At 37.7% G+C, this 25945-nt stretch overlaps 1 protein-coding gene across 1 annotated transcript in view; it reads right to left on the bottom strand.

The window, feature by feature from the left end:
• Window positions 1–25945, bottom strand: part of MGAT4A (alpha-1,3-mannosyl-glycoprotein 4-beta-N-acetylglucosaminyltransferase A) — an 83859-nt gene that overhangs the window by 12433 nt on the left and 45481 nt on the right. Inside the window, exons 6-12 of the mRNA XM_005151382.2 lie at window positions 23755–23801; window positions 23132–23245; window positions 22462–22537; window positions 20560–20674; window positions 11523–11653; window positions 10782–10889; window positions 10147–10340 (exon numbers count right to left, since the gene is read on the bottom strand). Coding sequence (XP_005151439.1) covers window positions 10147–10340; window positions 10782–10889; window positions 11523–11653; window positions 20560–20674; window positions 22462–22537; window positions 23132–23245; window positions 23755–23801 — 785 coding nt within the window. The remainder of the gene's footprint in view (window positions 1–10146; window positions 10341–10781; window positions 10890–11522; window positions 11654–20559; window positions 20675–22461; window positions 22538–23131; window positions 23246–23754; window positions 23802–25945) is intronic.

Genomic DNA, 25945 nt, shown 5'->3' with positions numbered 1-25945 from the left:
GCAGAAGTGATTAATAAATCTGATTGTCAGGTTTCCATCTAATCAAACCTGCTGCTTTAGTATGTTTTCCTCATAGCAGCCTTCCAGTATCTGAAGGAGGCCTACAGGGGTGCTGGTGAGGGACTATTCATTAGGGACTGTAGTGATAGGACAAGGGGTAACGGGTTGAAACTTAAACAGCAGAGGTTTAGACTGGATATAAGGAAGAAATTCTTTACTGTTAGGGTGGTGAGGTACTGGAATGGGTTGCCCAGGGAGGTTGTGAATGCTCCATCCCTAGCAGTGTTCAAGGCCAGGTTGGATGAAGCCTTGGGTGATATGGTTTAGTGTGAGGTGTCCCTGCCCATGGCAGGGGGATTGGAACTAGATGATCTTAAGGTCCTTTCCAACTCTATTCTATGATTCTGTGATTCTATAGCTATCCATCTACCCATATGCACACACATATATATGACACATGTATGTGTCATACCTTATTTAAAATTATGTTTCAAAAGGAAGGGATATTTTTGTATCTGAACCTTGCCTGAACCCTTGACAGAGAGCACCTACTTAGACGTAAAAGGTTAAACAGATTAACAGAAGTATGAATACACACAGTCAATTCACATCTATGATGAGCCTTTTGCTTAGAAATAACATCTACAAGTTAGAAAATTTCATTTGACATAAAATTTAACTTACAAACAGGTAATTCTACAGCTCCTAAAGTGTCATTAGCTATTCTTTTGTAAAATTTGCTTTCCTGACATACTGATAAATCACAGGCTTTCAAGGTTTTCAGACTATGACAGGTATTTATCAATACAGATACTGAAAGACTCGGAAGCAGCTGTGCTTTTATCTGCTAAATTATTCTGACATCTGTCCCGGGATTTACACGTGACAGTCCATGTAAACAGTAAAAATATGGTTTTTTTTTTCCTTTCTAGTTAACTGACATTTTCCTTAGAATGGAATCACTAAGATATCCTTGCCTATCTGCTGCTTACACATGACACCTTCTGCATCATTCTTTCAACTTAAATTCTGAATGCCATAGACCTCTAAACACAGTAATCTTGAACAAACACAAATTCACCCAAAGTCAAAAAAAAAATTACTACCTTATGGAATATTAGTACACAGCTTTTTTTAATTACAAAATAGAAACATGGACACATTTGGACACTCTCAATGGAAGTCATCAGAGAATAGTAACTCTAAATTAGGACTGGTAGATGAAATAGTGAAGTATCTGAGCCTTAGGGAACCTTTTCCTCTGGCAGTGTCCTTTTCAAGAGTTACAGGTCAAAGATAATAACTAGCTACTGTAGGTATTCAATAACAGAGACAACCTCCTGTCTGCCAGAAGTTACTGGAAGTTACTTACATACATGTTGCTCATGACTTCAGTGTAGTATGAGAGTAATAGAGAATGCTAGGTAAGAACACCTTATGTGGCACAAAAAAAAAACCCAAACAACCCCACAAAATTTAAAGAGCACTGAAGGCTTAGTAAAAAAAAAAAAAAAAAAAAGCCCAAAAAAACCCAACCAGAAAAACAAGCAACAAAAAACTCAAATAAAATGGAGCAAAGCTGCACATTTGCATATTCCGTCACTTGAGTATTTACCCAAGTTGAGGGTCTGACTTTTTTTTATGAAACTATACACCTACAAAAATCAAGGCAGTTGGAGGGTAAAAACCAGCAACAAACACTAAGCTGAAACAAATATTCACCCTAACACACCAAGGGAGGGGAGAGGATTGTCATTGATTATCATTAATATGCTAATGAAAGGTATCATTAGTTTGCCAAAGCAGTAAACTATTAAAGTACTGTGAGAGCTTACACTCAGATGCAAAAACTCCCCCAGCTGAAAGCATGTGAAAAGATTCTCATCTTTTGTAACATCCCTAAGTATTTGTATAAAATAATACAAATATTACTAATCTGCACTGTTAGCTTTAATACTCTTTTCTGAATAGCTAAATTTTTCCAACACCTATACTTGCAAAAAAAAAAACCTAACAAAAACCAACAAACCAGAACAACCAGACCCAAAATCCCACTACACATACCTCTTTACCTTCCTCTTATTTTACTTATGAAGTGAATGCACCTCTCCTTTCCCTCCCATCAAAGCATATTTAGGCCCAGAAAGCTGTTATTCTTTTTATTCATTATTTTGTTTTCTTTTAGCCATTTAAAAAAAAAATAAAATCTGTCTTGCTGTCTTTTCTATTAAGTAAATTGAAGTGCTAATGATTTTTTATCTATATAAGAAAGTGTGATACTATGCTTTTTCTATTTTGTTTAGAAGAGAAAACAATAACTTTATCAGTAGATCGTCAGCTTTCTGAAAGGAAGTAACATACAAAAATTCTTTAAAAAGCACAATTCACATCCACTGTCAATGTATTTTGGTTTTGTTTTGAAGGAAACAAAAGACTTCTCACTCGATGCTGAACAAATACCCTAAGAATCTATTTATGAATGCATAAACTCTGTAAAACATCAGGAATCAAATCATTTTCTCTACCTACCCTCCTTATGTCTCTCTCTTTAGCAATCTGATGTATTTTAGCACATCCCGTTTTCAGAAAAGGAAAAGATGTAGGAAGAAAGCAGTGAGGAAATGTTTCCTTTCATGTTTGAGCACATTATCCATAGCAACACGCAGTGTAACAGTTTTTAATTCTGCACATTTCTATAAAAGCAGCATTCAGTCAGCAAATTTTTTGGCTCTACAGATGCCATCATCCACTTCAAGAGTCACTATTCACCAATTCTATCCAGTATTTTTGATCACTGGATGCAAATGTGCTAAAAGAAATCTAATCCACCTCCTCCCTCTCATTTTCCCAGAGTTCTCATTAGGAAATGTTATTTTACTGTCACTGGAAACTGGTATTAGCCATGCATTATTTCCTTATGCAAAATACAAACAGAAGATGAATAAGTTCTCTTCCCTCTCTCGAGCTCAGTTTCTTCTCCTACCCCCTACGCCTCTTCACCACTCTTTTGCAAAAACTGCTTATACTTCAAAAAAAAAAAAAAAAGAAAAAAAGCAGCCTTAGGTCCTCAAGTCTATTAACTTCTATGCAAAATGCCTGCTACAATTTCATTTCCTCTGCCAGAAGCAGCCAGTCTAACTGTCTATATATAAACTGAGTTGCACATCTGTGAGCTGTGAGGGACGAATTTGCCATTTTCACATGAAGTCCCAAACCAGCACACCAAAAGGAGAGAACTTGCTCACGCCTGTCAAAGGACCGCAGAGGTAGCCCAACTGAAGAGATGATGGTGGGATTTTGGGAAGCGGTCTGAGCCTTTTTGTTATCCAACACACATGAGTTTTCTCACACCACTTTGAAAGTCAACCTAAATAACTTGATAAGGTTACCCATACCATTTCCTAACTTTCTTCAACTGTGCAATATGAGAAGGCATTTAGCTGGGTAAAAAAATCTCATTCCCAGGTCTACTCTTGTCTTCTGTTTCCAGCGAGGAATATGAGATCAGCTTTCTAAACCTGCACTGTACTCTCTAGAGCATACACACGTCAACTGTAATAGAAAAGAGTCTGGAATTAAATTAATTTTATCTTTTTAATTCTTCATTTTGGAGGTAGGTTCAGTTTTTTTGCTATTTTGTGGTTGGGTTTTGCTTATTTGTTTTTTATTTGTTGTTGTTGTTCAGTTGGTTTTTAAGGGAAGGGCTGTTCTCTGTCCTGAAATGCCCGCTCTTTAAAGAATTTCCTTATTTTGCCACTGCATCAGTCTTAGTTAAACGGTCCTTATGTCCTTTCACAAGGTTATTTCTGCTGAATTTTTAATCCAGTGAAATGTAGAAAGGCTTTTGTTGTTGTTAGTTTTTCTGGTTTTGTTTTTTTTTTGTTTTGTTTTGTTTGGGTTGTTTGAGTATTTTTAATACACACATAAACACGTTTTTTCCCCCAGTTTAATTCTCCAAAGGCACAGATAACTCCATTCAGTTTTCGTAAACATGGCATTTGCCACCATTTGAGATTACACGTGGGTATGAGACCTCGTCACAGGCTAGCAAGATGAAATTATGACATCTCAGAGACTCAAGACCTTCTGGAAATCAGGTGAAGTATTTTAAGGTATCTCAAGTGGTATTAGACTTCTCATGTTTAGGCAACAGCATTAAGACTCCAAGACTTCTGACTATGAAACCCAGGAATACTGCCAAATATACAAATCTTGAATATTAGTACCATTAAGAAGGAAGCAGCATGTCCTTGGCTCAGGCTTCTTTTCTTTTGTCTCTGATCCATACTTCAGGTTTTTTTATCCTTTTCATAATAAGTTCTTGCTTCATTGTTATGGGCAGAGTTCCATGCCCAGAGCGGAGTAAGCAGCATAAGTGACTGGAAGCCTGCTTGCCAAATCACTGTTATCAGTGCATCCAGTTGAGGATGTTCTACTCATTAGTACAGTAGCTATATAATCACAGAAACCAGAATCCCCAGATTCTTTTTTTTCTTTAATATATAAACTATGATTATTATCCACCTGAAACACACTGACAAACACAAAAACATTTAATGAGACTTCCAAATATTTCCTATCAACTGACGCCACCATTAAAGCTTAATAAAATGAAGACTTTAAAAACTGTATTATATCTTTAAACTTTAATAACTGTATTATATCTTTAAAATCAGAACAAAGACTATTTCTAAACCATATACTCTGTGTGTGTGTGTGCATGTTTGCAGTTCTTCATCAAAAATTGCCCTAGAAAGGTTGAATGTATTGTGTTGCACTAAAGCAGAGTTTCTATACTCAACAGTGATATGAACAAAGAACAGCTTATGTATCAGTCAAGTTATTCCTCTACTGATCTAAAATCCAACCAATTTTGCAGTTCCCTAGGTTTTAAGTGGTTATTACTGCAAAAGCAAACTATGAAAAAGTTCCATGTCACTGTCAGTTTTGGAAAGCAGCTAGAAAGTCCTTTTTTTTTGCTTTGTAATACATTTGCTCTTGTGTATCTACCCACAGGAGGACTTGCATCCCATAGGCAGATAATTAACTATATTTTACATACATATATACCTAACTGCTATGATACTTTTTGGGTAACTTTGTTATACTTGAAAAAACATTAAATTCCTTTGAAGTTTTCACTGTGAGGGAACCTGTTTCAAAAGCTGCATTCATTTTCCTTTACAATGAAGTGGCAGTAATAACAGGAAAACAACTGTCACTTTTTATGTGAGTATTTTTCAACACTGTCACAGTGATTTCAAAGCAGACAAAATAATGTATATGTTTAGTTACCAGGAGCCCAGCAAGATACTCTTCACACTCAACACATTGATTTTCTAGCTTAAGTCAATTATTTATTTCTTGCATGATTAGTAATTCTATGCTGTGAGAAGATGCCACAGGAAATAAGTGTGAGCTAACATCACATGTTCCCTGGGATTCCAGGGTCAACAATATGAAAAATTGAGTGAGTAATCTGAAATACTGCACATTCAGTATCTATGCCAGTATCAGAAGACAAGGTAGTAAACGTAATCTACAAGCTGATTTGTCAAAGTAGTAAGATTTCAGTTTAAAGCTGAAATCCCAGCCAGCAAATTCTACCTTATAAAATCACTTTATTAATGTCACATCAGGATGACTACAGAATAAGTTGCTAAAAGAAGAACACAACTATGGGGCAACTACAGAGCTAACAGCAGCACTGGGACCGAGAGGAGAAAAAAAAACCCCAAAATCAAACACAACCATAAGCCAAATTCCCCTCCCCAAATCCAAACTCTGCCAATCCTTTTGAAAATATTAAAAGTAGCACTATTAAGCAGTTACATACAAGAAAGAGTAAGCCTCATATTTTAAAAATACAAAGCAAATTTATGTGTGCATATATATACACACACACATCCCTGTGAAGCTGAGATAGGTTTTGGTGGATTTATTTCCAGTACAAAATACATCCTTACCCTTTCCTGCACCTTCTAAAAACCTATGTGGGGCCTATAGGGATGCTGGTGAGGGACGATTCATTAGGGACTGTAGTGACAGGACAAGGCGTAATGGGTTGAAACTTAAACAGCAGAGGTTTAGACTTGATATAAGGAAGAAATTCTTTACTGTTAGGATGGTGAGGTACTGGAATGGGTTGCCCAGGGAGGTAGTGAATGCTCCATCCCTGGCAGTGTTCAAGGCCAGGTTGGATGAAGCCTTGGGTGATATGGTTTAGTGTGAGGTGTCCCTGCCCATGGCAGGGGGGTTGGAACTAGATGATCTTAAGGTCCCTTCCAACCCTAACTATTCTATGATTCTATTTAATAAAGATCAGCATTTAATAGCATTTTATACTGAAATAAATCTGAATCCCTTTCTATAAATTCTTATATAAATTATAAATTGCTATTCTTAATTATAAATCCCTTTCTAAATTCCTATTGCAGAAAAGCTGACAAGTGTAAACATAATCTAATTAAAACAACCACTGGCTATGTGCTTCCAAAAGTTTCCTTAATGTAATTAGTACACATCTTCTCTGAAAACCATGAATGACTTGTATCACATCTATAGAGAGGACTCTGAAACTTAGGCAGTGAAAAAAGAGATTGTGACAATGATGGACATGAGCAACACTTAAGTGCTGCAATGGAATCTCTTTCTGGGATTCAGGGATGTGCTCTTTTGTTTTGGTTTTCATTTTGGTTTGGTTTTGTTTGGGTTTTTTGCTTTTAAACCAGGATCACGTTCAAAGTTCATTGATCTCTGTTCAAGACTCATTACTCATTCAGCAACATTTTAGAGCTTCCTACATACAAAAAACCCTCAGAGCAATTCTGAAGTCAAAAGCTCTTCAGAATGAGCTGATAGGGCACAATACTGACTGACATCTTTGAAAAAAAAAGAGTAACTAGTGAACAGAAGTATCTTGAATCTATTATTTATAGTGAGGAAAATGAAGTTACGCTCAGTACTAGCATTAAAGGAGTAATAATGTATGCTTCATAAAGAAACTCTCAAATTTAACTGTCCGTTTTAATAATTAAATATGTGCAGCCCAAAATAGCAAAGTGGATTTCAATAATTATATAACAAGTTAAGGGAGCAGAAATTCACTATTTCTTATCTTTACAATGCAGGCTGTTTTGAGCATATAGAAAAGATTCCATTCATTTATTTAAAAACAACAACTAACAACAAAAACAAACCAGCAACCAACCAGACAAAAATCCCATCAAACACCTCAACCTTCAACAGTGCCATGCAATTTGTTTTAAGAGGAAAGTCACTGGATCTACTTTTATTCTCAAGAACATACTTCTGAGAGGTACATATATTCTTATTCCAAAAAATGAGATCCTAGCTTACTAGAAAGGGACATCAGTGTTGTAGCTGGAGATGTTTTGCTTGTTAAAAAACCCTATAAAGGTTCAGTACAAGAACTGTTATTAAACTGAGCATTTGACAATTTCATTTTACACATACCTCCAGGTATGGTTTAGAACAAGCACCATTTATTTGACTGCTCAATATTCAGCAGGGATCTGCCAACCAGATCTTACACAAAATAGCCATAAATGTTCCTTTCTACTCAGCAAATGGGCTCAGTTCTCACTTTAAGCTATGAAGAGATCCTTGCCAGTGTTACCCCGACAATATTTTCACATCTCAAAAATGAAATACTTAAGGACTTAAAGAAAGGTTATTATTGAACTCTTATACTCAGCAGAAAATTTAAATTCAGTTCAGCAAAGCATGTGGCATGGAAAAACAAACTATAGGAACAAGTTAGTGCTCTGTTACAGTGTAACAGACCTCCCCTTCAGTCAGATTTTGGTCAGTATTTCCATTAAATACTTGTTTATTCAGAATTTATTATGAGAGTTATTAAGCAGCTACACTCAAACTGACTTTGGCAGACAAAATTTTCTATAAATTCTAAGACCTTCTCTATTATTTAGAGGGAAACACGTGTTGCATCCCTTCACAAACACAAGATGGCTCTCAATAGTGTATTTTCTACTCTACATTCCAATAGTTAGATATATGTCCCCACCAGTAAGTCTTCCTAATGCTCAGCCCACGTTCCCTTTTCTGTGTTTCAACTAACAGGCCACAGCTTTATTTCTGACTGCCTCAATAAGCACCCTTGAAATATCAGGCAACACCACTGCTCCACTTGACCTTCACCTACCAAAATCTGCTGCTGCAGTTAAGCAGATAAACAAAATCAAGTCCTCAACAATTTGAAATTCCATCTGTAGCCCTGCCTAGTCAGCCACTGACTTCAAAAAGGCAAAATATGGCATTTTCGAGGACACTGCAGCAATAGAAACTAAAATCATAACAAAACTCTTAAAGTGCTTGCAATGACAGTCCAAAGGGTGTTAAACTTAAATCTGAACAGGCAGCATCATTCGAATTGGTGGATTTCCTTTGGGAAGCAACGGGATACAAGATGTTCCTTTTCTTCTAAAACTAAAATGCATTGATACAATAAATAACAACAGCAACAAAAATATCATATCCTCTTCTACTGCTGGGACTGTTGTTTACACAGCAGGTAGATGCAACTACCTTAGGCCTAGATTCAATTTTCCAGGGCACAATAACGAACACTCTCTTCCCACCTTTATGCACACATAACTAGTACTTACTCATTCCCTCAACCCTCTCGCCATTAAGGAAATACGTATCAAAAAAGATTTTTTTCAGACCTGTGCACACCATTTTTGAGTAACAGTGCTGCCCTATGAGACTTGCTAGCAGTGCTCTTCAAAATTGCCATTGTGCACTTGACTCATCCTAATCCACCTAAGCTTAACATTTGCTGCTGAAAGTTACACTATTCATAACATAGATGCATGTAATTCTTTTTTAAAGTAATCAAGAAGCCAGAAAATAACCACCAAGCAATGAAGCAAAAAAAACAAAACAAACATACAAATAGGACATTTACTTCATTTTGAAGGGGAGTATTTGATCTAAAAGAATTCAATGAATTCTTACATCTGAGTTGAAAACTACATATTTTTTCAACTACTGGCACAGGATAAAAAAACCATTCTGCCTTGACTCCAAGGACGTATGGCAGTCATACTGCTCAACACATGCATCTTGGAAAGCTAACCAGAAAAGTCTTTTAAACCCTAACGATGAACTGAAAGAGTAATTTCACTTTTCAAATTACAAACTTGAGTTTCGTAGGTCAGATGTTCATATGGAACAACATAGTAACAAGGAAACTACTGATGCTTACTGCTGCTCTAAGCCAAGGTGAAAACAGCCTTTGATTATGTACCAAGGCACAGAAGTTGACTAATTGGATTCAGCTCAGGACTGCAAAAAGGGCTGCTTCACAAAGAAAAGCATCCAAAAGAAACTTTGCTCTACCAGACTACAGGTACTGGTCTCATAAGGTATTGTGAAGAAAGGAGAAAAGGAATCCACAAACATAACATCTAAACAGACATTAAATGAACAATTTATTTTATGAGTCTTGGACTACTGTGTTGGCAAGACAGTAAAAAGCAAAGCAGCAAATGAGCATCCATAAAGCTAATGGATGACTACACTCTAAGGCACAAACTCTATTACCCTTATTTAGTCTGAGTAGTATCCAAAAAGAAGTGACCTTTAATCCTCTAACAAATCACACCCCCCTGGTTTTATTTTTGGTCATTTTTAATCTTTTTCAAATAGGTCAGCTTGGAGTCTTAGCATGCTGACTGTTTTCAAGCCCCAAAGCTACATCTGGAAAACATTATCATTCAGACTTCCCAGCTTTCAGGTCTGGGGACATCGTGATACGCTCCAGCAAGATTTCTGATCTGGACAATCAAGAGACAGAGGCTGCAGGGCACAACATACTGTACCACATACCATGCTGTACAATTGCTCTGTAATTAGAAGCAGATCGACCAAATACAATCAAATTGTCTTCTTTTAAATTCTCTTATGAACTTCCAGAGAAGCACCAGTTTTGAATTGTGTAAGAATTAGAAGGAAGACACTAATGAACATCGATTCAGCTGAACTCCAAAGACCCTGTGTCATTTCACTTTAGGTTATAATGACAGCTCCACATTCTCTCTTCAAGCATTCTTGGCAAACAAGCAGTTTTAGATACGAGACCAAAGGCAAACAATTACTTACCTTTCTACATTGACTGGCTTGTCAAATTTAAATAGAATATAATCCCCAGCAACAGGTGTGACAGCCCAGAAAAAATCCTCCCCGACGTAGGTTTTTTCTAGCGTGTGTCCCTGGTAGACTTTTAAAGATGTTGAAACCTCTGCAGGTGGATTCACGTGGATTTTATGCAATAATGGTTTCAGGAAGTCTTTATCCTAATTGAAATAAAGACAAGTATCATGCTGGTCAGATAACCTGTTTCCTTATGCTTTTTTTATTCCCCAAGTGATTACACTTAAAATAAATCCTTGCATCAAACAGAAAATGGATGTATTACTAATTTCTGGGTGTATCAGGTCTTACTGATAAGATGAACGTGCCATTAAAGTAAAAAAAAACAAACAACAAAATACACACACACAAAAAAAAACCAACCCAAAAAACATCCCCTAGCGAAAATCCACAAAACCAAGCTGAGATTAGCACTTCTTATACTTGATTGTAACCAGTTGAAATCAGGTTTCATTCCAACTGGAGTAATGTACAACACGCTTAAAAGTGCCAGACAACAAGAAAATGCTTGTTTTCTCAAAGGCTACAAAGTTTTTCATTTAATCAACCTGCTCTGGAAAAGAAGCAAAATTTTAGGTACTAACTGTGAGTTTCTGGATCTTCCCTGCTAGAGAGGAGTGGAGGCCAACATGCTGGAAAAGAGAAGGCCTGAAGCGTATCCTCAGGTTAGATTTCTGTCGATCACAATGTTTCTGAAATGATGGGCAGAAGGGGAAATGGAAGAAGGTTAAAAACAAAATAAATCACATTAGTAAAACCAACACAAGGCTGCTGAGCTCTTACTGCAAGTATGTAACATTACATGAACCAAAAACTCTCAACAAAAACCCAGACCTATTTATCCAATAGTTCTTATTTTAATTCCAGAAATCTACCAATAATGCTGTGCAAATCCAATACTATTCAAGGTTTTTACACAGAACCTGCTTAGTCAGTCTTTCAGCAAGAGTGCTACTTCAAAGTTTACTCCCCATTCAGAGCCTTCTCTATGACTGGTATCTAAGCAATGGCTTTCTGCAGAGCTTCAGTGAATGAGGGGTTATGTGAATGAGTTTATTTTAGGAATGCTGCACACAGAAAACAACTAGACTTTTGCTTTTCATTCTATTGCATCCATCTCCAAAATCTGAAACAATAACAGTCATAACACCTCTGAGAACTCTCTAAATCTCTTTTTGAGACTAAAATCTTGGTAGGAAGAAAGACTCTTTCAGAACATGCAGTACCCCCACATAATACATAGTGTGCTAGCCTCCAGCTCACAAAACCAGCTCACTTACCATCGTGAAAACATTTTAGAAGCTTTATAATAAAAACAAACTTACAGCATCTTTCTCAGGGTTACACACTTTCACCCAGAGGATATGGTCCAGCAGCCAATCAATAGGTTTCTCCTTATAAAACATAAATATGAACTCTACAATAAGAGTGATATCTGGAGACTGAAACATTTTACCTGTGATAACATTAAAAAACACAGGAGTTATTTTAGATTAAAGATAACATTATCTTCTGAAAACAGTAAGACAACAGATGACAAGCTTGTGCCAAGACAAGAAATGTTAGCAATGAAAAACTTGAAATCTCAATGTTTTAAAAGCTCCATACCTTTTAGCTATGTAAAACTAAATAAAACAACAATTCAAAGAAGAAGTCTTTGTAATATACCCTGGTGCTACCAAGATAGTCAGTGTACAACACAGTCTCCCTAAGAAAAGAACTTGTCAGTCTGTAAAAATAGAAGAGTTATGAACTTGTGTCTATGATTCTCCATATCACATGTAAGCTTCAAGCACCTGAGACAAGGAGCTGTTGCAAGTGTTATCTGCTCAGTTGTACAATTTCAGCATTTGCCTATACAAAAAGCAGAGATGGAACACCTACAACTAACTCCAGATCATTCTGCACAGAAAATCAAAGGGAAAGAAAGAAGCTACTAGGCCATTGACCAGAGATAATGCAACTTAAAAATAAAGACATCACATAGCAGCAACAAGTTTTTTTCTGAAAAGCATAGGCCATCAGCATACTTACAGTGAGGGCATTTCCAACTAGCCATACTCAAAACAGTCAGATGCCTACTAGAAAGTCTCTCCCACAGAAGCTGCAAAACTTCTTTGACAAGTACTGCTGTGACTCTGGGGCTTCCAAGCCAGCATACTGCTCGGTCAAATCTAGGTGGACTTCTGGTCGCACTGTGCTACAGGATTCTTGGGATCCCTGCAAACTGTGATGCTCTAAGGAGGCCTTGGCAAAAGAAGGAAACTTACTGTTGATGAAGAAATTCTATTTACTATCAACAAGGGCAACTATTTACATGGTCCTGGAATACACTTCACTGCCAGCACAGGATTCTGAAGAGAAAGGTGGACAGTTAAGAAAGGTGTCTTCTATGAACATGAGGCAGTCCAAGGCTGAAGACAGACTGACAAGTGCTTGTACCAGGGACTGAGCACCAACTAAACTCCCAAAGGTAGTGCCAGATTTGAGGGTGGATTCAGAGGACATCATCAGGTTTGCAGGTGAAGCCTGCCTCTACCTTGCTAGGCTACAAAGGAGGAGGCAGGGAGAAAGACATCACATGACAATGAATCTCTCACAAAGACACCAGATGAAGTGATTCAGTTCTGCAGATGGTGGTCAGTGCTGACTTCTGCATGGGCTCTTGGGGCTTGGGGGCACCAATGGATCAGAGTCCACCAGATCAGAGTCTCCAATGCAAGTCTCCTGTCTCTCCACACTTGGGAGCTCTGTACAACACACTAACACACAGCACTTACGCATGTGAAATGTGGTTTGTGTTTTTTCCACTTGTAATCTGAGGCCTTCATAGGCTTTTTAGATAAAAAGTTCCACAAGTGGTAGAGATCCTAGTATCTTCTTCTACATTTAGGAAAAACAGCTGGAGTAGACATTGAGAACAGGCTGCTCTCTGAGACGGCAAAAACATTCCCCACACTCATCAGAAAATGGGATTTAGTTCTTGTCTACAAGAGGACATAATTTGGAAAAGCCACTAAGGAGCTATATAGGCTAGTGTGGATTACACACAGGAAACAATATTTTGTATGAAGGTTAAAAACTATTAGCAGTATAGCACTACTTGAACAGATGGCTGAGTGGAAATGAAGAAATGGTGCAGGCAGTCTACCTTATTTAGCCATTAAGGAGGATGTTTGCATTTATATAAGCAGAGAGATGTAGTGAAAGAACAAGGGGCAATGGCTTTAAGCTGAAAGAGGGTAGATTTAGATTAGGCAGTTGGAAGAAATCCTTCACTCTGAGGGTGGTGAGACACTGGCGCAGGCTGCCCAGAGAACCTGTAGCTGCCCCATGCCTGGCAGCACTCCGGGCCAGTCTGGATGGGGCTTTGAGAAACGTGGTCTAGTGTGAGGTGTCCTTGCCCATGGCAGGGGGGTTGTAACTGGATGAGCTTTAAGGTCCCTTCCAACCCAAAACATCTTGATTCTATGATTCTAAGAGAGGGTATACCTGAAGTATCACCATGAGCCTGTATTACACAAAAAATAAAAAATTATCTAGTCTTAAGTGATTATGAAACTGTATTTCCACTGTGAATGTACTTGTGGACTATCACTCAGAGACAGACATTCAGTTACTTCTCTTTCTTTCTAGGTTCACTGAAGTCTATAATTCATAGAAGATTAACACAAGGCAGCATAAAAAAAACCCACCCTCAAACAAAAGCCACAACAAGAAGATGAGTATTCAAATCCCTGTTGTAACAGGGATAGAAAATTCCTCTACTGAAGCAGGTGACTGAGCCTGGCACAATATACAATATCTCAGAGTAGATACAGTATGCTGCTGTAGTAGAACAGATCTCAGTAGCAGTAGATATAGAATACCATTGTTAGCTTACACATAGAAGCAAGAAGGATATTATTAAAGGACAGCATCAAATTTGCAGGACCTTGTTATGTGTGCTCTGACACTATTAGGTATCAGATTCTTACACATGGAGATTAGCAGTGTCAATACCAGGATCTCAAATTGCAAGATCCTTTATTTTGTCAAAAAGTAGACGCATACTTAGAAGACCATCTATAGGGCATGGTTCTTTCCAAAAAACAGGTATGATGCACTCTCCTTCTCTTATGACTGCTAGGAAATTGGATCAGAACATAGCCAATAATGCTTTTTTTGGAATTCTGGGATAAGTTTGGAGGGGTCTGCACAAAGCTACATCATGATGCAGTGTAATAAATATAGACGTGAAGCATCTGGTTAAAGTCCCAATTAGTTCATCTATTGGAATGATGCTATATTCATAAAGCAGACCATTCACACCATGGGTTGGCAAAGTAAATGTGGTTAGACATTAAACTGACCTGACACTGCTTAATCAAAGTTGCCCCATACTGAAACCCTTAATTTGGCTATTTATAAAGCAAAACATCACTGTGCTTCTTGCAATAAGGCCCTTGAATCAGCATCTCCACTTGAAAATAAGCTGTAACTAAAATTTGAAGCTCCTCTTAAAAAAGGGACAATTCCTACTAAGCTGGGGACAATTGCAAAGCTTTCTTCTTCAAAGACATGCAAGATGTTATGATTTTTTATTAGTATATTGTTACTATTTGTTACTATTTACACACTGTATTGTCATTTTTAAAACATTATCTGTGGAAGTAAATATTTTAAACTGGGTAGGAAACAATCACATGATTTGTACAATGTTGTGTAAAATAATTCATGCAGAATAACAGCTCCTTCAGATTGTCACACTTCCAACTAAATGGGTTTCCAGTTTTCCTGGTGATTCATCTCTGCCTACTGCTTTCAATAGCATAGGGCAGGAGAAAGAGAAAAATACAAGGAATCCTAATAAAATACAAGCTGAAAAAATGGGACTAATCATTTGTTTCTGGGATGCTTACAGAACTGAAACCATCATTTCTTGATGACACCTGCTGAGGTAGTCTGTCATTCACACCTGCATCCATAGGAAGTGGACCTTTCCCTGTGGTGCTGGAGAGATGCAAAATACCATGCAACTCAAGACAGAAACACCCCTGCATTATTGCTCCAATTTCAACAGCAACTGACAGAAGAGAGTTTATCCACTTCCAGGAGGATACTCAGTCATGATGCTCTGGAATGCTTTTCCTGTTATACCCAAGGACAGAGCAATAGAACCACACTGTACATTTCTTCCTTTGATTAGCTCACCTTCTAAAGAGCACAAGAACTACAGTCTTCAATTGTCATCTACAGTGAAAAGACACTCACAGACCATGTAATTTAAAACCTGAATGTTAATGTACAGGATCTGTACCTAAAATTAAATAAGCAAACTGAAGGTAAGAGTAGGAATTTACTCTTTTTCCTAATTTATCATAATTTTACTTAAAATAGAAACTGGTTTAGCAACAAAGTATTTGCTTCCATATGGCAAACTTGGCTAGGCTGAGAGGCACTTTCCTTTAGGCATGCTACTGTCAGCCACACGGTCAACCACCCTTGACTCAGGGAATCATTTAGTTAATAATGTCACAGGATGCACCAGGAAAATAAAACAAGAAAAAAAAATCCAATCCAAAACAAAGACTTAAAAAAAAACTTAACACACACAACCACCCCACCACCACCCCCCCAAAACAAACCCTGATGCATGCAACTGCAACTGGTCAGAATATGCTAAGTAAGCATCAGCTAGCTGTGCTTGCACTATCTACAGTCCGAGCTGGCCTCTCTACATTACACTGCCCAGCACCATGGAAGGGTTCAACAGAAAGCAGGCAAAGCCTTCTCACTTTAATTCCTGGTGACCACTGGAGTGAAAATGAACAGAGAACACCCTGCTCCTGGGAAAAGCCCTGGTCGCCCTTAGTAACCAAGCACAGACAGCCACACACAACTTGCTGAAATGCTGCCACTACCTTCCATGCCCAGCTTGGCACAGCTTTGTCCCAGCTCCTTGTACAGCATCCCTCATCTGTCATTTCTGTTTCAGGACACCTCCTGCCCAACACAGTACTGCTATGGATCAACACCCTCTTTCCTCCCCCAAAACACCCTTGTTAGATCTGCTCAAAACCAGGCCTCTGCAGTGAAGCCCTGGAAAAACAAAAACAGGTCTTCAAAGCTCTGGACCTCTGACTGTCCACAGCTACTTGTTGTGATGGGAAGCAGACCAGTACAACTCTTACTCCACAGGTCCACCACCCCAGCCTCTCTGAATCCAAACCAGCCAAACCCTTGCCTAGGCTCTCCCAAGCGAGGATACCAGCAGCTAGTTGGCTTCCCTAGGGCATAGCCACAGCCCAAGAACAAGAAGCAACATTTGCCAAGTAGCTGCAGTCCTGTGGCCTCACACAGCTGCAGGTGAGGAAAGTGCTGTGAGCCACAGAGCCATTAAGATGCCATTCTAAATCCAGGCTACAGATTGCTCACTGCCCATCCCCAGAACGTAGTCAAAATTCATCAAGCCAAAGAGACCTAAGTAAAAACTGAAGTCAAGCACCACCTCAAACCAAACATAATGTGAAAGAATGGAAGCAGTGGCTCATCTTGTACCGTGCTCATGCACTTGGTACATTGCATGACAACAGAACACAACCCCAAGAGACTTTAATGACAAAATTTCAGAGGTTTCAGATTCTGGGTTCCTACAGCCTACCCTCTGGAAAGAAACTTCAAAATCCAAGAGAATTAAGACTCAAAAAGTAAAATCTTGCTCCATAAATCTCTAGATATTAATGAAATATGGAAGACTTTCTCCATATTATTTATCTATATTGATAAAAGTGAGAGCCAGGACTGATTAAAAAAAGTATTGTAGAACATTTTCCGTTACTTACTGTTCCCTGCCAAGCCTTCTATCTGACTTTCAGTCCATTTAAATGCTATCCTTAGTGAACTCTTCTGGCCCTGAGTATTTTGTTGGCAAGTACAAGACACACACAAAATGGAAAACTGCTTTCAACAGTTCTCTGAAATGCAAATATCTAAATCATTCCTTCTTATTCTTCTGCATAAGCATCATTAAATGTATTAGTCTGCACCAACAATAGTTTTATATCTGCAAGCACATATTCTAAGTACAGTTTAAGTATTTCAGTGCTTCCCTGTTAATGAAATGCAAATTAACAGCATTAAAACTAGAACTTCTTTGAAGTTATTTACATCTCAAACATTTGATTTTATCTACTCTTCCCCAAACTTCAACTGTGTGGACAGCTTGAGCAAAAATGTAATCAGAACAACAGGCCTTAAAACAGCAGGGCATAGTAAGATTCAGAGGAATCGTGTAAGATAACCAAAAGGCCAGTTTCAGACCAGTCCATTAAAAGTTTGTGACAGATGGCATTATAGCTACAGTGCAGAGTATTGTGTATCCTCTGGAAAACACTTCAGCTCACAGGCAGTTGCAAGACAAATCACTTCTCACAAAAAAAAGCTAGTATGACTTTGTTGTGTCAGGGGCCACAATCCAGAAGAGTAAGAGAGGCATCTCCTTCCACAGAGCTTCTAAGGGAAACGGCATACATCTCACCCATTATTTATTAGATGCTTGACAACACTAAAGACTATGCTTTCAGTATTAAAAAAAAAAAAAACAAAAGAAGCAACTTCTCTGTGGCAGAGGTGACAGAATTCTGTAATCCTGCTGTCAGCCTAAATAGCTGCATTTGCCACTTCCTCATGTAGTACTTGCATAAATTAGATTCTCAGTTCAGAAATACATTGTGACAAGAAAGATTTTTACCTAGCAAACTTGCAAGCTGCTCAAGGTTTCCAATAGCTTACAGTGAACCAGCCACACCTCTCTTTTTAGAGATTATTTCTAAATCAGTAGCATCTAGACAATTCAGTGCTTTACTTGCTTAGACATCTACACAAAACCCATCGTCTGTTACAAATAGCTACTTTTACTCTTCTCCATAGCTACCCACATTACCAAACTACCATAGTATCAGTATGCATCAAGATCCATAAAGTGACAGCAGAGATGAGAAAAATCTACATTACTTGCATAAAATTTCTATGCAGTATATGGTTACAGCACACCAATGTGCCTCTAAGGCAGAAACTTTAGTCACATTCATGAATACTAATTTCTCTCTTAAAACCTAAAAGCAGGATAAGGAGCTAAACTGAGAGAAAAAAGCTAATTAAATTTTTTAGGTAGAAAAGCAACATTGAGATGTGTAGCCATAGCTAAATGCATCTGAAATTCTACTGATATCATCTAATTAAAAGGAGGCACGCAAACATCACCCAAGGAACAAAGAACAGAGATGCAAGCAACAGGAGCTAATAACCAAATTTAAACTACAACTGCTGAAAAAAAGGCATATAGACAGGGCAGAAAAACAACTTTGAAAATATTTTTAAACAGTTCTGCAGGGAATTAAGCCAAATCTCAGTATTAAGAACTATTTATCTACTCTTTCTGGCTTTAGGCACTGTGCCCTCTATTATAGGAGCACTGAGAACAGAAAGGGCTGTGAAATGCACAAATGCACAAATAATAAATACATCTGCATGAGGTAGACAGTGCATGTCCTAGACTGTAAGCTGGTTTTGCACAGGTTTTGACATGTCAGCCTTACAAAACTGCAATTTGTGAGTACGCTCTACTACTAAATTAAGCAAATGTAGAATGAATGTAATTTACTTCTATAGCCCAAAGACTTCATACATTTAATTTATATTTCAAGTGCAATTAGGACTGGAGCTTAAACTCAAATTGTGGGCTTAGTTGGGGTTACAGTTTAACTGTTCAAAAAATAGGAAAAAAAGCCTAATCAGATGCTGGTATTCTCAGTAGCCACAGAACCACAGAGAATTCCAAGGGACTCTCCAACAGAGGAGACAGGTCTATTTAGGGCAAAAGCTTCTGCTTATTTTTCCATGATATGCAGTACCATATCCTGTTTCTGCCTTCCACCTTTGAGGCCACAAAACCAGTCCATAACTATTTCAGCAACAGTGCATATCTGTTGACAGCCCAAGGCAACCAAGCAGATAGGTTATGTGGTGACAAGATAAATAAGGAGACTTCCCTCTGCCCATTTCTTCTTCTTCTCTCCATTGTTTCTGTAGGTTAGACTGACAGGGAAATATATAAAGTACAGTTTGTACCCTAACATAGAAGTCTTAGGAGATATCTATTGTTTTCCTTTCTACTCAGTTAATGTCTGAGGCCCTGAAAATCAGGGAACTATTGCCTCAACAGCACACCTGATGCTGAGCTGGAAAAAGGACAGTACATGCCATTCATACAGTGCCAGTGTTCTCAGTTCTCAGCGCTACCATTATGGGTCACTGAGTTAAAGATTAAGTCATTCTCTGGAAAGTAGATCCAAAGTAAAAACAAGAGAGCGAGAATTTCCAAGAGAATGGCTGAACTTGGACTGCACTTTATCTGTTGCATGTAGAACTTCTTTCTGTTCTAAGCTCAACTTAGAGCCCTTGCATTGGAATCATTTGTGTTGACTACATAAGGAATCTCCATAGTTCGACTTATCTTTTAATTTTTCCTCACGTATCTCCAGCTTAGTGCCTTTAAACAGATCATGACACATCACTGCAGTAATTAAATAACCTTTTGATTAGTGAAATCCCTTCAAAACTTCTCTTTCATGGCATTTCTGTTACATCTAGTACCTCTCAATAAAAACATTAGCGTAAGACCAAAAAACCAAAGTAATTTCAACAGTATCCTAGTAGTCAATCCACAATAGCCTGAGATGCTGCCTTAGCTTCTCTCACTGTCATTCACTGCAAATGACAGATAGACTGTAACTACACCTAATAAGGAGCAGACTGTCATAACTTCTCCTTGATGGATTAGAAAGGTGGAGATAGAACAGACTTTGCAACCAAGAAAAGTGATGCCTGCTGATTCTTGGAATTTTGTTACAGGTGCCAATGAAGTTGGTTTAGGTGGAGTTAGTTCTCATGCTTTTTTCTTTTACTTCAGACAGGTATGCTCTAATGACATTTTGTTTCACAGCAGCTAAATCAAAAAGAAGTCATCCCTTGCCATTCAACTGTATTTTTATGAATGAACTAACTTTTGGTTATAAAAAATGCTCTTTTCCAACAGTTTTGAGTCATACAGAAGTATACAAATGAGTACACTCAGTCATACAGTAGTATATGAAACAACTTGGGGGGACTTAGACTGTGAGGGAGAAAATAGAAAAAACATAAAGCAAAAAGCCAAAACAAAATCCTGAGTTAAACCAGAGTTCCTAAAAAAACCCAATGAATTTCTACTTCTTGGTCTACTTCCAGTACAAAGAAGATAGCTTTGAAGTCAGATCACTATTAATTCACAGAGTCTGAGAATGAATGTGCTCTTTTGAACTAAAGTGAACAATTTCTTACCAATGAAACCCAGCTGAGAAAATTCTAGAATCATCCAATCTTCAGAAGCAAGCTGAAGTGCAAAATTTTTTATTGTGCTGAAATAATTCTGCTTGACAACGATGTCATCTTCAAGCTAGAGGAAGGTAACAATGACATAAACGTAAATAAAAAGAAGAGCCAGCAAAGCAAGAGGAAAAAGTACAGCCAGGAAATTCTGATTTACAATATATTGCTAACACATAGCCATATATTTCTAATGCAACTGCTGCCATATAACCTAGATGCTACAGACAAGAGTAACTATTGTAGGGGTTACAGTTTGTCTCTGTGGAGAACCATTACCTTTCTGTAGTAAGAATCCACAAAGGTACCCCAACTTAATACTTCAGAGCATTGCTTTTCTAGCTTCTCCCACCAGAGAAAAATCATCACTGAAATAATGCTAGACTAAGTGACATTACCAGAAGAACAAGTAGAATAGCTGTTTTATTTGTACACAAACCTTACTCTCTTTATTCATGCACCTGACAGCACTGAAAGAATTTCTCCTCTGTGACAAGAAGCTAAGAGACATAGTCAACAGAGGCGAGATTCATTTCACCTGGCTTTAGCTGTCCAACAGAATAGGTGCATAGTCCAAATTAGTCATCTAGTCCAGGCAGTTGAACTGTCAAGATGGGGTGCTACAAGCCCTTTAATTCATAGTAAGTGCAGTTGATCCTGATTCTTCTGTCCTTTCTCCCAGTGTATTCGTTCTCTCTCCCTAGTGAGAGACAGTACCAAAGTCTAAATTAAGATCATAAGAGCAGTTAGTCACTAAATCTGCAATACCTGTAGGTAAAGCTTCTACTTCAAAGCAGCAAGGCACATAATTAGGGACAATTCTGAGCTAAATTAAAGCAAAATTTCTTAACTCTGTTCTTGAAAACCTCTTTAAAAAGGAATATAGAAAACAAGTCTAGCAACACATTGAAAATATATCTATATATAGCAGTCATTAGCGTGACCAGCAGGTTGAAGGAGGTGATCCTGCCCCTCTACTCTGCTCTCATGAGACCTCACTTGCAGTATTGTGTGCAGTTCTGGTGTCCTCAACATAAAAAGGACATGGAACTGTTGGAACAAGTCCAGAGGAGGGCCACGAGGATGATCAGGGGACTGGAGCACCTCCTGTATGAAGATAAGGCTGAGAAAGTTGGGGCTGTTCAGCTTGGAGAAGAGAAGGCTGCGTGGAGACCTCATAGCAGCCTTCCAGGTTCTGAAGGGGCCTATAAGGATGCTGGGAAAGGACTCTTCATCAGGGACTGTAGCAACAGGACAAGGAGTAATGGATTCAAAATTTAATGGGGCAAGTTCAGGTTAAATATAAGGAAGAAATTCTTTACTGTGAGGGTGGTGAGGCACTGGAATGGGTTGCCCAAAAAGTGGCAAATGCCCTATCCCTAGAGGTGGTTCAAGGCCAGGTTGGAGAGAGCCTTGGGTGACATGGTTTAGTGGGAGGTGCCCTGCCCATGGCTGGGAGGTTGGAACGAGATGATCTTAAGGTCTTTTCCAACCCAAACCTTTCTATGATTCTAAATAAATTAATGCCTCATTTGCCTTCAGAAGAAAGTAAAACTAGATTTTAGCTCAAATTCCATTTAGAACTGTGCAGGTGGATTTCGCTTAGGCAGCTGCCTGTATTCCTCACTTTTTTTACTAAGCGTCTTGAGAGAAAATTAGTCACATAGGACAAATTACTTTCTATATCAGAGGCAGTGTCCTCCACAAATTGCTTCCTCATATACCATAACCTCCATATTTAATGCACTCCTTCAACTATGGAATCAAGTTCTGTATGGGTTTTCCTGATGTGACCCGTAGCATAGTTTCTCACCACTCATTTGAAAACTTGTCTCAAAACAAAGAATATAAATTTACCTGAATGTAATAAACCCCCTTTTTCTGAGCATACATCATAAGAAAACAATAATCCAAGTTTTGTTTTGTCCTCCATCTGAAATGAAATTAAAAGCTTAAGAATAATGAAAAAAAGCTGTTTCAATACACACTAGCAATGCAAAGTAAATGTCACTACAAAGAATCATGCATGATAGTGAATATTAGGGGAGTTGCTTTTGGCATTGCTCCCTCAGGAAACCCTCTGTCTGAATAAAAGGAACAAAACTTTCACCTTATTTTTTAATACAGACATAAAACTGGTTTAACTTGAATGTGATTTTGTGAAAATTCCCTGACATTTCACTAAAAACAAATGTGTATTTAAAATGGTAATTCAGCTGGAATTACTGGGGTTTACACTGTATTTCAAGAAAAACAGTAAACAAAAAAGTCTATATAAAGCCTCAGTTCTCCTCCCAGAATTTAACACTAAATGAATTCAACCAAGCATAGCATTAGGCTCTGATCACACACAGAACATCATGCAGATAGGAATGAGATGGATTCATGGAGCACTTTTAGCATCCCCACACTTTCAAGAATTACAGTAAGAAAACATCTCAAGAATTCACATCCCACTTGCCATTTCATAAACAACAAAAGCTAGGTGTGGGAGGAGATGGGAATAGATCTGAGTGAATAAACTAACCTAACTCTCTCTTTTGAGTCTCCAAATGTCTCCTTCAAGTTTGTCAAGTCAGGATAGTAAGTTGCAGGAGGGGCTATTACTTCCACCAAGCCAGAATTCATCTCTGTAGAAAACCTGTCAATAGAAAAATCCTAAAATCACTTGAGAGAGTCTGAGTTCTGTAGACTTTCTGCTTGCTTTCTGTTGGTACAGTTATTGTGTCTGGTTACAACGACTTAATCAAACAATTAATGTAAAATAGAGGTATACAATAAATATAAGTATATAAAAAGGGATGTTTTCCTTAGCTTCTTTTTCAGATCAGTATAGCCTCCTGCCACAGATTCCACAAATTTCCATGCATGTTGACACAATCCCATCTGTTGATGTTGCACCAAATAATTCAATCCCATTTATTGTTTTACAATTTAACTGACTGAATTACTGTCCCTTAATCTGTCACTTATTAAGTTTTTGTTCAAATGTCCAAGCCCCTAAGAAACAAAAATGCATGATCTCTTATTTCCAGACTACTTTTTATTACTTACCACAACCAGATTTAGGAAAAAAAAAAAAAACCCACCCAAAAAAGCAAACCCACCGATAAGCTAAGAAAACCTCCATTAAAATGAATGATAACTTACTCTTTCTCCAGGCTTGCAACAACACTGTTAACATAATCAAGATCAGTCTGGAAAAACACAAACACAAAAAACACAAATAGAATATTTAACAGTTTTAGAGTTACATTTTAAAGCAACTCAGTAAAATAAAGATTAAAGGTAGCTGTACTACTTGTAATTCAATTTCAGCATGTAAGATATCTGAGTAACGTAAGAAAATATTGTAACTAAAACATTGTAACTATGGCTTATGTGTAATGCAGAAGAAACTATTTTGCTTTGTAAACAGAGAAGAATAATATTTGCCTCATATCTGCACTCTACAAACAGTTGTAATGCAAGTGTGGAATTTTCTTGCCACCTCTCATGCCCCTAAGGACAAAATGAGCACTGAGCATTTGTATAGAAAGAACTTCATATTACTGTTATATAATAACATATATGGCACTATTACCAAGGAAAGCTTTCCGAAACACAGGACACTGAACACACTCTTCCTTCAAAAATGCATCTCCTAAACTTTACATTTAAAGCACGGATGACCCAACCATAGACAGCTAGGGTTGCCTTTTTACATCAGAGACTAAATTTCAAGGACTATCAATCCTACCAAACACCCAGTTCTTAAAGATGCATAGATTCTAAAAATTAATTGTTGGTTAAAACACAGATCATGACATTCTGGAAGTCTAGATCATCTAACTTGCCAGAACTGGCCAATTATTCAACCTATTCTCTCGGTCATAGACATGCATTTCAGGGAAAGAGTTTGTGAACTTATAAATGTTACTGAAAACCCTAATCTTTGCTATACTTACTAATCTAATACTTTGACACCCTATTTATCAGTTTTCAGTAAAAAATCTACAGTCTATAGACCAACCCAGGTTCTGGTGGCTTATGAGGATCCTGGAGAAACAGCTGACTTTGAAATGAAAGAAACAGTTCATAGTTTTTCTGAGGAATTTGTAATGCACGTTATCATTAAAGGATTATACACACAGAGAATAAATCCCTCCCAAACATTTCTATAGAACCACTAATCTTGTTTGATAAAGGTGCTTACCCTTTGATCTTAAAAATCACCATTCCTACTTTTAAAGATTTATTTTTATAAAATCCAACATAATGCCAGTGATGCAGAGTTTTCCAAAAACGACAACAGTGGATTTCTTCCGAAAGCAGGTTCTAAATACCACAAGGACATGTGAGTAGAAAGCATGTGTCATAAATTTTTCATACATATTTTCTTCCTAAGTGTTATGGCTAGCACTGGACAGAAGTTCTAGTAAGCAGAGAAGGTGTTCACAATTTAAAACTCATCTTACAGTGAGTTCTACATAAGGAGACTAACAGGTCCATATGGACCTTGATATATCATGAAGTCTTAAAATACATATATGGATCGTTCATGCACAGTTCATTACTGGAATGGAGTTTAAGACATAACTTTTTATGCTGTGTGTAACAGCTGCAAATCAGTGATCTAAGGACTACCTAAAAATTATTTTAGTATATCCATGTTTAACTGAAACATTTCTCTCTTTTTTAACCTTTTAAGCATAAAAAAAATACAGAAATTCTTGTTTAGTCAGCATATAAAAAAGACAAGCAATTTGAATTACTAGTTGGCACACCAAACTTCAGTTACCTGGTCTAGCATTAATAACTCAGGTACTTGTTAAACAGACCATACTGCAATTGTATAGAAAAAAGCAAGATTTAAAAAATACATATACACATTAATGTACATACATATATAGAGCAGAAACACAGCTAGTTTCTATACAATATTCCAGAGATTAAAATAAATGCCTAACTTCATCCAGGCTGCAAGCATGTTTGGTCACAAGTCTGTGCCTTCATGCACATCTCTTGAGAGCAAGCATAGTTTTGATGCATTTTGAAGACACACCATGAAGCCTTGCTAGTGCTTTTAAGCCTTACATACTTAAATAGAATTCACCACAATCAGAAAAGAAAGAAAAATCTGGAATAAGAAGGTTTTTTCCCTACATTCTCTTATTCATTTGTGTCCTTCATGCAAAAGGTTGGCAGTTTCCTAGGCAGAGCTGCAATCAGAATAGCTTCATGTTAAAGAGATGTAGTCCGCAAACTTCCAGTCTTATACCATAATCTGTGCTGGTGTCACACACCATCAAGATGCTCTGGTCTAGCTGCACTGAACACAAGATACGGCAAACACCACTGC

This window comes from Melopsittacus undulatus, chromosome 2 (assembly GCF_012275295.1).
Source record: "Melopsittacus undulatus isolate bMelUnd1 chromosome 2, bMelUnd1.mat.Z, whole genome shotgun sequence".
NCBI classification, from domain to species: Eukaryota; Metazoa; Chordata; class Aves; order Psittaciformes; family Psittaculidae; genus Melopsittacus; species Melopsittacus undulatus.
Note: the sequence above shows the minus strand (reverse complement) of the source record. Positions and strands in the feature narration are given on the sequence as shown.